This window comes from Elephas maximus, chromosome 3 (assembly GCF_024166365.1).
Source record: "Elephas maximus indicus isolate mEleMax1 chromosome 3, mEleMax1 primary haplotype, whole genome shotgun sequence".
Taxonomy (NCBI): domain Eukaryota; kingdom Metazoa; phylum Chordata; class Mammalia; order Proboscidea; family Elephantidae; genus Elephas; species Elephas maximus.
In genome coordinates, this window is record NC_064821.1 from 185,681,636 (window position 1) to 185,698,089 (window position 16,454).

Below are 16,454 nucleotides of genomic sequence, written 5' to 3' on the forward strand. Positions count from 1 at the left end.
AGAAGCTGAATCGTTTCTCCACGCTGGGGGCTGAGTTAGATGTTCATCACCCAACAAGAGATGAAACTTCTAAAAAGGAACTACAACTCCTAGCAGGCTTTGCTCCCGAATTGCGTCATATAACCTCAGCTCCGGCCCGCGCCCCGCGCCCCGCCTACCCTCCTCGTCAAGAAACTACACTTCCCAGGAGGCTCCACGGTGCTTAACCGCTCGCTTTTTCCCCGCCCGCTGCCACCCGTCTACCCACGCCGGCAGCTCCGTGGCCGACTCGGGTCCGGCGGCCGGAGGAGCGGGCGCGCGCGCCGGGGGTCGCGCGGCTGCCAAGAACGGCGAGTGCGCGCAGGGAGGGAGTGGAGGCGTAGGGGGGCGGGGGTACAGCTCGCTCACGCGCAAGATGGCGGACGAGGACGGTGAAGGGATTCACCCCTCAGCCTCTCACAGGAACGGAGGCGGCGGCGGCGGTGGGGGGCCTGGTCTCCACTGCGCCGGGAACGGCGGCGGGGGAAGCGGCGGCCCGCGGGTGGTGCGCATCGTCAAGTCCGAGTCCGGCTACGGCTTCAACGTGCGGGGCCAAGTGAGCGAGGGCGGGCAACTGCGGAGCATCAACGGGGAGCTGTACGCGCCGCTGCAGCATGTGAGCGCCGTGCTGCCCGGGGGGGCGGCCGATCGGGCCGGGGTGCGCAAGGGGGACCGCATTCTGGAGGTGTGAGTATCGGGGCCGCCCGCTGCCCCACCCTGCCCCGTCCCTGCATCTTCCCTCTGCCCCTGTCACCTACAAGCCGCAACCCCCCACCCCTCAACGGGCCCTCGGGACCCCCGTCCCCCCCAGGCCTCTGCTGCTCCGCACCTCCCTGTGGATTGACCCTTCCCCCCTCCCCCGCACCTCGGGCCTCTGCGACTCTCGCCTCCCTCCCTGTAATCTCCAGTTTGTGACCCTCGCCCCCAACCCTTTGGCTTCACCTCCTTTCCTGGCCCTTTGCCTTGCTGCTCTCTGCTCCTCATTACCCCTCGCCTTCCTCATGATGAACCTTTTCTGTTCCTTACTGACAGCATCTCCTTTTCTGACCCGGCCCCCATCGTGTCGTCTCCAAGTTCTCATCTTTAGCATCATAGTTTCTTGTTTTCCACCCCTCCGGTCAGCCGCTGTGGACTGTCCCTTCTGCCCTCTAGACCAAGTAGGCAGGATCTCTCGTCTGATCCTACTTTTTCTCCGGAAACATCACCCTCCACACTGCACTCCTTTTTCTTGCCTTAGTTACCCTCTCCTTATGGTTAAGCACCCTCCATAGTTTCCCGTCCTATCTTTTCTTTCCTTGTCTCCCCTCCTGTTTGTATTCGTACTCCATGATTATACCTTCTCTTCTGACCCTTGCATGCCGGGGTTGTTTTTTTTTTTTTTTTTTGTCTTTGACACTGTAGTTCCCTTCTCAGTAGTCCTTGTATTACACCCTAGTTTTGAATCTGGTGTCTCCATCACTCATCCCTCTGAGTGAATCCTTGGTCTGGCCCCTTGTCTTCACTCCTGCACCGTCCTCGTTCTTCTTTTCAGTCAGGTTTATTATGGTAGAAGCTCTCCGTAGCTCCTACTTCTCCCAGACTCACCCGTCTTTCGAGTCCTTGACCTCTGCACTTTTTCAGGGCTTGCCATCTCCATTCTCTCTGCTACTGTGTTCTCTGTGGTCCCACACTTTATTCTATTCTTTCTCTCCTCTAGGTTGCTTTCCCTTCCTCCTCTCTTTAAGCCCCCTCTCTTGCAGCCCACCCTCTTCCCCTGCTGCAGTCCCTCTCTCTTCCTACTCCTTCATTCTTACTTCCTCACTGCATCCCTTAAAGCTTTCCTTGGATGCTGCCTCCTCTTGCAGTTTCTGTGCAGAGGCTTCCACTACCTTTGTCCAGGTGCTACATTTGTGTTTTTTGTACATTGTATTGCAATTCATATAGTGATTGCTGGTTGACTTGTAGCTGTCTGCTCTCATTGTTCCATTTTCCTCAGCAGTCTTCAATCCTGATTTCTCTCCTTACTGAACCTATATTGTATATTTTTTCACAGTTTTGCTCTTTCCCTCCATGCTTGGATTTACCTTCATGAAATCTTTCTAATTTTTCACAATTTTAATTGTAATTTCCACAACCTTCAGTCTTTCCTCCAGTAAAACAGATTTGTGCAAGGCTTGGAGAGGAGCAGTATCTTGAATGTCTGGCCTGTAAAGGAGCCCATTCCTTCTTGTTCTTCTCTTTCCCCCCTGCCCTTACCCTTGACATTCTTACTGTGTGGTATCCAAGTGTTCTATTCTTCAGCTTTTCCATCTTAGGGTAGCTCACCAAAGCAAGTGTTTGGAGATATTATTCCTGTCTTCTCTCTAAATAGATGCTTTCTTTTTCCCTTAATGTATTATTATATATTGTTTTCTAGCGTTCTCTGGCAGTATATCTCAATTTCTTGGAGGATAGTATAATAGAATGCAATAGTGATCTTTTGGTTTCTTGTGCTTGAGCACCTAATTCTTTTCTTTCTAGATGATTCAGAACCTGTGGAATTTGTAACGGATGTTTCCTTCTTATAGAAGCTCTTGGAATTGTCATTTTCCTTTCCCTTTGGAAAAGAGAGTGTGTATATATATATATACTTATATATATATATGTATATATTTCCCCTTCATTGACTCTTGGAATAGTAGTTAGACTAAATTGAAGCCAGTGTTGTTCAGTTTGTCTTTCTCTCTTCAAAACCAACTAGGTTTTAACTAGTTTGGGAAAGAAGCATGTTGCAGGGCTTGGTACTGCAGTGTGAACAAGCCCTCTGGGCTGTAAATTTTCTTGACTAGTTATATATATAAATATATGAATATAAAGGAAACCCTGGTGGTGTAGTGGTTAAGTGCTATGGCTTCTAATCAAAAAGTCCACAGTTCAAATCCACCAGGTGCTCCTTGGAAACTCTATGGGGCAGTTCTACTCTGTCTTATAGGGTCACTGTGAGTTGGAATCATCTCGACAGCGATGGAATGAGGATGATAAATATATATATATATATAAAACAATAAAAATAGTTGGTGGCTTATTGCTTTAGTTGTTTCTATAGCAGAGCCCAGGTATGAACTAGGTACTGTAAAGGGACTGCAGATGATCCCCTAGGCCAGGTAGCAGGATTTGTCAGAGGCCCAGGTTCGAGTTAGGCCCATTCCTCTCGTAAGAGAAAAGACATCCTTGGTGGTGAGTAGAGAACTTTTTTTCTTCTAGTGTGCAGGGCAAAAGAAAACTCTTTGCTTAGAGGACCTTTCTCTGTAAGGTTGTGATGATCAGTAATCCTTCTGGCATTGATTTACCAGCTTTTCCAACCGTGTATAATTTGCAAATTATTCAAAGCTTCTCTGGTACTATAGTGGAAATAAAAAAAGTAATTTTTTTTTTTATAGTGATAGTTAAAACACAGCTGAGCTAATTGGTAAATTTGCTGATGCCTCAACTATGTAGTTTCTTTTTCCTAACCTTCCTTCAGGGTTTGTATCTTTTTAAGTTTTCAAGTGAGGGGAGAAAATCAGCCAGGAAGCACTTGTCTTTTGAGGGATACTGGTGCTTGCTGCTAGTTTTGATCTTACTTCGGTTTATGCTGATTTTCCTATAGCTTCCTCTAGGCAACTCTCCTTAGAGCTTTTCTGTTTCTCACCTAAGTTTTTTAAGTTAACCTATGCTGACTTTCCTATAGCTTCCTCTAGGCAACACTTCTTAGAGCTTTTCTGTTTCTCACCTAAGTTTTTTAAGTTAACCTCTGTGGTGTCCCAGGAAAGCTTTGCATGTTGATGAAATGGCAAGTGGGGCTAGGGTTAGCTTAGGGACAGGTGGGTTATTGTGTGGATGTAGTTTGTATCAAGTCATAGGTGGATATCTGGACTTTAGTATTTAAGACTTTTCCCTGTTTTAGACTCTTCTTCCCTACACACAAAATGTTTTTTTTTCTGATGTTCATTTGTTATAATTGTTTGGACAGCTGATAGGGCTGTAAAAGAACAGAGTAACTTTGGGATTTGAGGTTTAAGGGATACTGGCTTGGACACAAGTAAAAGCATCAATTTCTTTCTTTCTTTTTTAAGTCTGTTTACCAAGGCCCTTTCCTTATTAAATCTTGGAACAGTAGTTAGACTAAATGAAGCCAGTATGGTTCAGCTTGTCTGTCCTCCCTTCAAAACTGACTGGATTTTAACTGGTTTGGGAAAGAAGCATGTTCAGCGCTTGGTACTGCAGTATGAACAAGCCCTCTGGGCTCGAGATTTACTACAGATGGAAAGTTTTCTTGATTAGTAATATTAGCCTCCACCTTGCAAATTTTTCCAGTGTAACATAGTTGAGTGTCTTCTCTTTGATGTGTCTGTATCTGGAGGCTAATTAGTGAAGTGCTTTCAACAAATAGAACCAAAATAAATAACGCCCTTGCACTAATTATATGGTATGTGAGGTAACGTTTGACTTCAGGTTAATTTTCCTAAGTTTAAAGTATTTCCAAGGACTCTTGTTTTTTTGAGAACTGCCTTTAAGTAAAAAGCCTTTAGGAGGGTTCAAATATGCAGTGGATATGTTTATGACACTGTCTGTATTGTTGAGGCCTTAGTTTTGTTGGCTAGTTTGTTTTGTTTCTTTTGTATTTGGGAAGTGTAGTCTTTAAGCAGGGACCCCTAAGGTTGACTTGCAGCATGCACGATCATGATAGAAGCATGCTACCCAGTAACCCAGTGCCATAGAGTCGATTCTGACTCATAGCGACCCAGCGTGCTAGCCAGAGTATATACTTTCCTTCTTGATAGGTACAAGGTAATATACCCATCAACTGTAAGGGTTGGGTATATTAGTAAAAAGTTAGACCATAAGGCAAGTTGACTATGTACATATATTAATTCGCCCTAGTGGCACAGTGGTTAAGAGCTTGGCTGCCAACAAAAAAGGTCAGCAGTTCAAATCCACCAGCTGCTCCTTGGAAACTCTATGGGACAGCTCTGCTCTGTCCTGTAAGGTCACTATGAGTCGAATCGACTTCATGGCAAAGGGTTATAGCAGTTTGTTTATTACGATTCAGTTAATTTTAATAACTTATTAATATCTCATGGGTTTTTTTGGGGCTTCATTTTATGTGAAAGTTTGAAAATCATTGAATGAAAAGAGGCTGGTCGCATAAGAAGATTTTTATAAGTGTGAGTCGTGTGACATTCACTGCTAAGTACCCTTCTCAACAGCTGCTTTCTCTGTTGTAACTGAATTTTACTTGGCTCAGATTTTCCAGGTAGATTTTGGTAATGGCGTTGGAAATCATGGTTATCGACCAAAAGAAATTTTTATGGCAGTTGTTCTGAAGCTTTAGTGTGTATAAGAATCACTTGGGTGTGCTTGTCAAAAGCATAGATGCTCAGGCTTAGCCCTTAGGAGTTGTTAAATAGGTCTTGTGTGGGGCCTGGAAATCTTTTACTCTCTCGCCAGGTGTGGGTAATGCAGGTGATCTTCCAGTTACATACCTGGGGAGACACTACAGGTTCTGGGCCTTGGGCTCTCAGTCTGCCTTCACGGTTACATCGAGAGTCGTGAGCTGAGACCGTACCTGCAGAGCTGAAACAGTGATTTGTTAGGCTCCTGAATTATAAGCTAAGTGGAAAACCAGTTAAGTAGATAATGTACTAACTATTGTATCTGATCATCTGTACTTTATTCATTGGATCTTACTAAGCTGTTGCCATAAAGGTAAGTGGTTAGGAGGTAGAGCAAATCAATAGCAGTAGCAATCATCATACCACTTCAGTTCGAATGTAGTTTGTTACAATTTGCACAGCGTTTTTACATTTGATTTTCACATCAACCTGGTGAGGTAGGGAGATTATAAGCTCCTGGAGGGCAGAGACTACCATTATGTGTAGAATGGTATCCTAGCCAGACCTCTGGCACGTAGAATGTACTATTCAGTAAATACTTGCTGAATGAATATATGAGGACTGTTGTCTCTGTTTTATAAGAGAAGAAACTGAGTGTTGCACTAAAAGTGGCAACCAGAATTAAACCTAGGTCTTTGGACTCGAAATCTAGTGTATTTTCTGTTTGCTGCCAGCAGTCTCTTTGTTTTCTCAACTATTCTTGACTGTGAGTAGCTACTTAAAATTCTTAAAATTCAGTCACATTCCTATAAACTTGGATAGTAATTGAACTTTGAGTCAACTATTGTGAAATGTATACATTTTAAACGGTTAAGCACTGGGTCTCTAGCAAAAAGGTTGGCAATTTGAATCCACCTAGGGGTACCTCAGAAGAAGGCCTGGAGATCTGCTTCTGAAAGATCACAGCTATTGAAAATCCTATAGAACACCATTCTACTCTAAATCTAAAACATTTAGGGTCGTGATCAGTTGGAATCAACTCAGTGGCAATGTTGTGAAACATTAAATGTCATATGTTTATCTCTCCCCCATTATTAAATTGGGTGGTCGGAGACAGGTGACCAAAGGAGGCATTCTTTGCCCTTATTGTTGCTGTCTTTTACTCTGTTGATTACCAGTGAAAACGGCATGACAATCATAAATGTAACCCCAAGACATAATTTTAGCTTTATAGATAGCCGAGGTGGCAAGAAATCAAACTAAATTTGAAAATAGCATTTACCTTCCCCTCGGAAATCACTTCCACAGCATTGGTGTGACTGGGAGATCTTTTATTAGGAGCATGAACATTTGTCTGGGTTATGTAAGTTATTGTGAAGAACTGTTCTCTTTTCAGCCACCACTGACTAGTTTGTTTTGCGTGAGAACTTGTTACCATGCTCTCAAGGATTATTTATTTATTTATTTTTAAGATAAGTTCCATTGAGAAGTCCTTTGATCTTGTAAATAAGCAAAGAGACTCAGTTGGCAAACACACACAGTTTATGATTACTGCAGAGTGCTTTGTGAATATGGCATGTGGTGAGTTCATTCATTCGACGGTGGCATTACTGACAAAGGATATTGTGGTGGTTTAGGTTAGAGCCAGTCAGGTTCATTCTGTTCTTCAACTGTCAGCTGAATAGATGGTCTCTGCTTCACTGAGGCAATCCAGTGAGAGCCTGTGTATGGGTGATGCAGTTCCAGCCCCACATTTGGAAAAAAGTACTGAGGCAGTTTTTTAATACTTAAAAAAAAAAAAAATTGCAACTCAGAGTAAAAAGAGAAATTTTATATTGCAACCTAATATATATCCAGAAATAAAAACCACACCTGAAACAAGTCTCACACAATTATATTTTCTAGTATTGTGCTGTCTGGTATTTTTCAGTCTATTCAGTATTTTGTCTTGTTTTTCAAATGCCGGTCGTTGTCCATTACGTTAACTTTATGACTCATTAGATTATGATCCAGTGTGAGGAAAAAAAATGATTTAGGGCTTCAGTTTTCCTGATGTTGGCCCACTAACATTACCTCATATTCAGTCTGGTTCCACTATTAGGAAAAAAAGTGACTTAGGGCATCAGTTTTCGTAATGTCAGCCCGCTAATACTACCTCATATTCAGTCTATTAAGCACAAACTATGGGTAAAGTACTGTTAGGCTTATGTGAGTCATAGAGTCCCTGCATCCCTGCCTTTGAGAAGCTTTCACTGCAGCGTATGTAAACAACTTACTGTGTGTAAGGCAAAATGAAATGATAGAGATAAATGAAGAGCACAGTGGGAATTTAGAGGAAAGAGTGAATATGCTTGAGAAGATTGGTGGGGAGATAGATCGTAGAAGGCTTAAACTCTGAAGTATAATTTCAGTAGGTAGAGAAGGGGGAGGGACTTTATAGGCTGAGGAAACTGACCAAGGCAAGAAGATGTGAAAAGTTCTTAGGATTGCAAGGGGTCTAAAGTGGCTCTTTGTCTGTAGGCACTTGGGTGATGGAGGCTAGTTAAAATCATATCAAAGGGCTTTGGACGCAATGTTAAGAAGTTTGGATTTTATTCCGTGAAGTCAGAATACAGCTGTATGTACGTGAATATTCAGGACTTTGTGTGAATTTAGTTTTCATTTAATTATTTACCAGAAGAGGTTGAATAACTTTTCCAAGGACAAAGTGGAAAAGCACTGTTAGGAACTAGAATGAAGAATTTCAGAGCATCTAGTCCCTTGGACTGACTTGTACTATATAAAGAAGGGCAGTAAGACCAACTAAGCTCTAACACCCAGAGCTGGGAACAGCTGGTGAGAAGCTGGTAGTCTTTAATTTGTGTATGTATTTTATTTGACAGTCCATCCCCGCTTCTCAAATATCCATTTCTGTTTCCCTCATATTTTCAGTTACTATACGTTTGTGTTTACAGTTGATGACTTTTATCCTTATGCTGCAGGCCCACTTGTGCTCTGCCCTGCGTGTGATATTTTAGCCATTCTTTGCTCCAAGCCTGTTCCTCTGATTTGAAGATGCCTTCTTTAATTTCAGTCTTTTATTGGGAGTTGAGGGGACCAAAGAAAGATGGAGCACTTAATGTGGTACTAAAATTTACACCTTCAGAATGAAAATTGATACAAAGATCCTTGAAATAAGTTTAAGAATTGATGTTTCTGGTGAGTTTTTGCTTTCTCTGAGTGATGTAATGGGTACTTCAGGATTAAATTTTGGGAATGGTATTATGTGTGTATTGTCTCGTTTATTATTTATTGCTCTCTGCCAACTAAATTAACTTTCTCATAATAAGTGAGGAAATACACCTATTTGCAACGTATTTAATTTGCTGAGGAGGGAGCTGTATTTGAGTACTCTTATGTGTACTTCCTTCCAGGAACTTCCGTTGTTATGAAAGCATCTTTTTAAAAATGATTTGTTTTTACTTAAGGTATCTGAAACTCTTCAGACTCTCACGTCAGACCTCAGAGCAAGACTAGAATGACAGGGCTATGTGTATTCTTTGGAGTTGAAACACAAGTAATTAGCCTCCATCTCCTTGGAAAAGTACAGGGCGGTCTGCAGAGAGTCAGCTGCTTGTGGACATTGTCCCAGCTGCTTTCAAGAGAGAGGCTCATTGCTCTTCAACTATGCAGTGAGATTAACCAGGAAGTTGTCTTTTTTCCTTCCAAATACTGTAGCGCTCTTATGTCTGTGTACTGATACAGTTTAAATTATATTTATTTAGCATATTTGTAAAATTGGGAGATTGATTAAATGATTATTTGAAGATCTTGAAAAGTGTGATGACCTTTGTGGAAGTTGTGGAAACTTCTTCCACTAGCTGATCAGTTTAATCGTCTATAAAGTTTTTGACCCTCTGTGTATAGTTTGTCTACCGAATGTACCATGGGGCTTACATAGTTCTTTTCATCTAATATCTTAGTCACTTTGAGTCTGGTACGGTTAAAAACTACTTTTTGGGTCTGTTTGTCGAGATTCGTAAACTGTACATGTCTTTACTTGGAAACAACAGTGGATTTTGTTCTCTACCTGGTGTTTTGAATCCAAGGAAATGTGACACTAAAGATTGCCTTGTGAGCTAGAAGCTGATGTGTTACATTACAGTTCTTTGTCCTGCCCAGTTATCCTTTCTGCTGCTGATATGTCAGAAGTCATATCAGTGAGTTGAAACAGACTACAGACCTATAAAAAATGTAGTCTGTGTTCCTCAGCTTTCAGAAGAATTGCCCAAGTTTAATTTGGACTAAAAGATGGTATTTGATTGCTAAAGGGCTATAGCCCTTTAGCAGGGTATCTCTTGTTATTCCTTTTTAAATCCTTTCATAGATGAAAACATTTGGAGGAGTAGTAGTAGTGAAGGTATTTTTCAGGAGTAGTGATAGATTGACACTATCTATTCACATTCGTGCACAATACCTTTTGGGGCTAATTGATTTAGGAAATGGGTAGTTGGGATTCAGGATGCAGTCTGTGGCCCCAGAACAAACTTAGCCCCAACATGAGAAATTGTGCTTTTAATTACATTATGCGGTGAATCAGAAATAATAGTGAAATAGAACTTTAAAAATTAAGCTTGCTTCTTTGGTAATTTACCTGACTTGCAAACTAAGGTTGTTGATAAAACAAGTGGATTCTACTCTTTAATTAACTTTCACTGTGATGAGTATACCAAATTTAAAACATTTGGGAGTTATATTTAGATTAGCTGTGTAGGCGATGATCCAAAATGTACCAGATCTCAAACTCAATTTAGAGTTGGTTTTGGGAAATGGCTTAGCAGGGCTGGTTGTGTTTACTGCTGGTGACTAATGGAGTGAAGGGTCCTCAGAAATAGTGTACACCGGAGGGAGGTGAATTAGTCAGGTTGAAGAAGCCACCATGACTAGGAGCAACTTTCTTACCTATTTCTAACATTCATTGCCCCACTGTGTGAAGAAGTAACCCATTGTCACATCCAGCCTTATATTTGATAGAACCATAGAGTTGCTATATGCTGATCAAGTCTTAAAGACAAAAGTTTTAAAGAAAATATGAAAATAAATCAGTGCTGCTTATTTTTGTAGTTTTGGTATCTGAACTTTAAGACCTCGCTGGTACTTCTCTCACATGTGAGGAAGTGCATTATATTTAACTTTTTTCATACTAAGTGTGGCGCATTTAATATGTTCTGTGCTGGATGCCCTATGACAATAGAATATTCCCAGAATTCACATGAAATAAAGGCTTGCTTTTTAAATCCCAATGTGTTTATTTCTGTTCCTTCTTTGTTTGTTTTGTTATCCTTAGAATCAAGGTTTATATTTAAAAATAAATAGGAGACAATTTAGTTCTAAAATTTTCAAAACTTTTTAACAAAAGAAAACATAACTTCGCTTTTAAATTGCTTCCATAATTGAATGGCATATTCTGTTTATGAAGCGTCATTTCTGTTACCTCCCATAATAGAAAGCAACATAGTCATGAATACTAAAGTTTTGAAAAATGGAGAACTTGCACAATATTGTTAGTATTTCCCTGCAAACAGTGGAACCAGTGTAAAGGTTAAAAATAAAGAATGAAAATGTGGAAGGGAATGAAGGGAAAGCCTTAATAATTTTAATATAGGAAGCTGTTTTAAAATTCTAAGACTGGACTTTTGTATTATACTAGGAGGAAAACTGAACAAGTTTGTCTTTATTCTTGGAGATGTGTTAAGGTTACATTGGCTTTACAGGTAATTATCAGATAACAAATGATCTTTTCTTCTGAATAGCTTGGTTATATTTTTATATTTATTTTTAGTATCCTGAAGTCTCAAGACTTACTATACTTTTTTCTGAACGACAAATGTGATTCATTTATTCAGAAGTAAATCTGCCTGGGTAGACTGTAATACTTTTATACTGATTGACTTGGAATCTGTCACTCCCTCTTCCCAAGTAATACACACCCTTGTATCTCCTTCTGGCTGGAGGTATTAAGGTTGAGAAATAGATGAGCCTTTTTTGTACTTTTCCTGACATAGGCAGCATTCTTTGTGAAAATACCCAGCCAACGGTAAAAAGTTCCATTGATGGTAGCAGCTTTTTTGACAGGTTATTTATTGTTTCTTTCCTTTTTTGGGAGGACCGCATGCCCATGGACAGACACACGTCTCAGCTTCTCAACCCTGCCAGAGCCAAACTTCATTGTTACTAATACTCCTTTTTGCCCAGCATTAAATTTATGGATGTGTAGGTGTTTATAATGATTCAATCTTGCTTTTGATACTTAAAAAGGCACCAAAGGATTTGTGAAGTAGGCCTCTCCGTAGAATACTGGGAGTCTGTATACATTGGACTATGTGTAGTCGGCATTTGTTATTTGTTTTCCCTCTCACTTACCAAGGATCAGACTCAGAATACATAGTGGAATTTTTAGTTTGTTTTAAATTTTGGCCATAGTTTGAGTTAAGACACTTTTCCTAGCTCCTAGCAAAGACTAATCTGACAGGATTATTACATTAAAAGGATGTTTCATGACAATAGTCTTCAAAACTTGAGAAGAGAAAACTGAAGTTGATTGTAATGTGGGAAGCCTGGACTTTGATGTAGTAGTTTTCTGCTCACTTTTATTTAGACACGTGTTCAGGCTAGAAAAAATGGTGACACTAAATAAATCATAACTGAGGAGAGGCAAGGTGGTTTTTTGTTCTGATTTGGTTTGCTTTTTTGATTTGTGGGCAGGGAAAGAAATAGGGATAAAGGACAACTAGTAAAATTGTCTTGTGGGTTTAACTTCCTAAGTGAAAATAAAATACCGTTTAGCTCTTTAAAGCTATAGCATTTTTCTGCTTTGAAAATTTCAGACCTTGGTTGGATTTTGATGGCAGAAAATGGAATAACTCATTCTATCCTGTTATTAACCTATTGCTCTTGAGCCAATTCTGACTCAGGTAACCCCATGTGTTATAAGAGTAGAACTGCCAACCTTGCAGTTCGCAGCCCAGTGCAGACCATCCTGGGATGGCAGAAACAGTTTGTACTTGACTGTTAACCAAAAGGTTGGTAAGTCAAACTTACTCAGCAGTGCCCTGGAAGAAAGGCCTGGCAATCTGTTTCCATAATAGAGTATATGCAAGAGAGCCCTGAGGAGCAGTTCTATTCCGTATGGAACAGCTTTAGATTTACTGAAAATTTGAGTAAACAGTACAGAGAATTCACATATTACCCCCTCCCCCCCGTTCTTCCTGTTATTAACGTCTTACAGTGGTGGTGTTAGGTGCCGACTAGTCAGTTGTGACTCATAGCAACCCCTATGTACAACAGAATGAAACACTGCCAGGGCCTGCACCATCCTCACAATCATTGCTATGCTTGAGCCCAGCATTGCAGTCACTGTGTCAGTCCATCTCATTGAGGGTCTTGTTTTTCGCTGACCCTCTGCCCAAGCATGATGTCTCTCTCCAGGGACTGGTCCCTCCTGATAACATGTCCAAAGTACAAGAGATGAGATCTCATCATCTCGGTTCTAAGGACCATCCTTACTGTACTTCTTCCAAGATAGATTTGTTCCTTCTTCTGACATTACATGGCATAGTTAGTATTCTTTGCCAGCACCGTAATTCAAAGGCACCAATTCTCCTTCAGTCTTGCTTATTCGTTGCCAGCTTTTTCATGCGTAGGAGGCTACTGAAAATACCATGGTGTGGGTCAGGCGCACCTTAGTCCTCAAAGTGGCATCTTTGCTTTTTAACGCTTTAAAGAGGTCTTTTGCAGCAGATTTGCCCAATGCAATACGTCATTTGATTTTTTGACTGCTGCTTCCATAGGCGTTGATTGTGGATCCAAGTAAAATGAAATCCTTGACAACTTCAATATTTTCTCCATTTATTATGATGTTGCTTATTGGTCCAGTTGTGAGGATTTTTTTTTTCTTTTTAATGTTGAGGTGTAAGCTATACAGAAGGCTGTAGTTTTTGATCTTCATCAGTAAGTGCTTCAAGTCCTCTTTGCTTCCTGCAAGCAAGGTTGTGTCATCTGTGTATTGTAGGTTATTAATAAGTCTTCCTCCAATCCTGATGCCCTGTTCTTCTTCGTATAGTCCAGCTTCTTGGATTATTTGTTCAGCATACAGATTGAATAAGTACGGTGAAAAGGCACAACCTTGAGGCAGCCCTTTCCTGATTTTAAACCATGCAGTATCCCTTTGTTCTGTTCAAAGACTGCCTCCTGGTCTATGTCCAGGTTCCTCATGAGCGCAGTTAAGTGTTCTGGAATTCTCATTCTTCCCAAAGTTATCCATAATTTGTTATGATCCATGTGGTCGAATGCTTTTACATAAACATGTTTCTGGTATTTTCTGCGTTCAGTCAAGATCCATCTGACATAATTAATATGGTATACTTACTAAAGTTAATGAACCAATATGGATACACTGTTACTAACTGAAGTCCATAGTTTAGTCAGATTTCCTTACTTTTTACCTAATGTCTTTTTCTACTGCAGGATTCCAGCCAGCATAGTGCATTACATTTAGTTGTCATGTCTCCTTAGGCTCCACGGCTCCACTTGACTGTGACGGTTTTTAGACTTTCCTTTATTTTGATGATCTTGGCAGTTTTTGGCGAGAACTGATCAGGTACATTATAGGATGACATCTATTTGAATTTGTTGTGTGTGCGTATTTTTTTCCCCATGATTAGACTGGGGTTGTAGGTTTTGGGGAGGGAGGTCACAGAGGTAAAGTGCCATTTTCATCATTTCATATCAAGATTTAATACTGTCAACATGATTTATGACTGTTGATGTTGACCTTGATTACCTGACTGAAGTAGTGTTGGTCATTTTCTCTACTGTAAAATTTTTCTTCCCTGACCCCTTTCTGTACTGTATTTTTTGGCTAGAAGTCACTATATGCAGCCCATACTTGAGTGGGGAGCTATGTTCCCCCTCCTTTAGGGTGGAATATCTATGTAACTTATTTGGAATTTGTCCACCCAAGAGAATTGTCTCGTCTCATTTTCTCATTTGTTCAGTCATTTGTTTTTATCAGTATAGACCTGTGGATATTTATTTTTTACTTTGAATTATAATCTAACACTTTTTTGTGCTCCAGTTGTTCCAGTTTGGGCCATTGAGAGCTCTTTCAGTTGGCCTCTGTGCTGTTTAGACATGCTCCCATCAATATGTATTTTTTCGTTTTTTGAGCACTTCCTTACTTTCTGGTGCTACAGGATGCTTCAGGCTCATCTTGTGTATTTTCTGACCTAGTACTAGAAGCAGCCATTTCTCTAAGGGCCCTGAATCCTTTTATTGGAGGGTAGTATTAGGAACCACGATCTGGGCTCTCAGTGAAGTGGCCGCTAATAGGGTGTTGTTTCTTTTAGGTTTTCTCAGCTGACAGAACAAAGAAACACTAGGTGATGCAGATGGTCTCCGCTCAAACTGTTTACCTAAAGCTTGGTGCTTTGAACCCACCCTGCAGTACTGTGGAAGATAGGCTGGGTGATTTGCTTCCATTAAGATTACAGCCAAGAAGACCCTATGGAGCAGTTCTACTCTGTAACACATGGGGTCACCAAGTTGGATTCTACTCAGTGGCAACTAACAACAACATCCTAACCCTGTATGTACACATTTATGTACATATATCTGTCTGTACTAAGTTAAACATGGGTTCTTACTGATGTCTCCAACTCTACGCCATTATCACATGTATCATTCTAGCCTCCCCTCCTTGTGATTTGTAAATTTCCACTCCAGTAGTGAGAAACTTGACTCCCCACCTGTGTCATCCATTTACTTAATTGTTCAATTCCAGTATACATGTGTAAAGCATCAGAATTGTTACTCTGTGCTTTTTGGGGGAACAACTGTATTGACAAGGGCATAGTATTTATATGCAGTTCCTTTTGCCTTTAGCTTTGCAGACTTCATTCATTTTCAAAGTTGCTTGGGTTTGCACCTTTTCCCTCAGCTGCTTTATAGGGAGGTTGTTTCATATATTTGTAATACAGTTAGATTCTCTTGTCATAATCTATTCTTTCCTGGGATACCCCCAAGTTCTTAACTAATTTTTCTTTTTAATTTGCATACACTAAGGTTCACTCTTTGTGTTATGAAGTCCTATAGGTTTTGACAAATGCATAATGTCATGTATCCATTGTTATAATATCTTACAGAATAGTTTCACTGCTCTAAAAATTCCCTTAGCTGTATCTGTTCACCCTTCCCTTCCCTTCCCCACAAACCCCTGGCAACCACTGATCTTTTTACTGTTTGTAGCTTTGCCTTTTCCAGGATGTCATGTGATTGGAATCATACAGTATGTAGCCTTTTCAAACTGACTTCTTTCACTTAGCAGTATGCATTTACAGTTCCTTCGTGTCTTTTTGTGGCTTGATTGATAGCTTATTTCTTTTATAGCTAAATAGTATTCCATTGTATATCTGATCTTTTGCTCCTCCTAGGAATGAAGATGCTTAGCAAGAGACAGTACTTCTCAGCCCTCTCACAGCTAGGTGTGGCCATCACCAGTGGAATGTAAGAGGAGAGATTTGCCAACTTCTGTATCACTTCCTTAAAAATAAACTGCTTGTCTTGGACTTTCTTTTTTCCTTCTTCCTGAGGACTAGAAAAGGGGCATGGTAGAGACTGAACTTTAACCAATGTCCTAAGCTAGGATGTGGCAGAGTCTCATGATGAAAGGTTATGGGTCTCTGAATGAACTCATGAGCAGAGCCACTCTGTCACCATCACTCAGCCAGCCAGTTTCATCAGGAGGAAATACATTTCTATTTTCTCTTAAGAAAAAAAATTAAATTCCATTGTATGAATGTACCACAGTTTATCCATTCACCTATTGAAGGACACCTTGGTTACTTCCATTTTTTGGCATTTATGAATAAAGCTGCTATAGGTACTCGTGCAGGTTTTTGTGTAAATGTAAGTTTTCAACTCAATTGAGTAAATACCTGGAAGTGCAATTGCTGGGTCTTATGGTGAGATTGTGTTCAGCTTTGTAAGAAACTGCCAAACTGTGCTCCAGAGCATCTGTACCATTTTGCATTTTCACCAGTAAGAATGAGAATTCCTGTGCTTCTC

General features: G+C 40.6%; 1 protein-coding gene across 6 annotated transcripts in view; it reads left to right on the forward strand.

Moving 5' to 3' along the window:
• Positions 1-215: 215 nt before the first annotated feature.
• The window catches only part of SNX27 (sorting nexin 27), a 110,335-nt gene continuing 94,096 nt past the window's right edge, over positions 216-16,454 (forward strand). For 2 of the 6 annotated variants that reach the window (XR_007516794.1, XM_049880481.1), the window contains exon 1: positions 216-705. Coding sequence is in view for 5 of the 6 variants with exons in the window: in XM_049880481.1 (XP_049736438.1) it covers positions 395-705 (311 nt within the window). In the remaining variant the exon portion in view is untranslated. Of the gene's footprint in view, positions 706-2,593; positions 15,894-16,454 lie in introns of those variants that run through there. The other 4 variants (XM_049880483.1, XM_049880485.1, XM_049880482.1 and 1 more) reach the window with 4 other exon arrangements.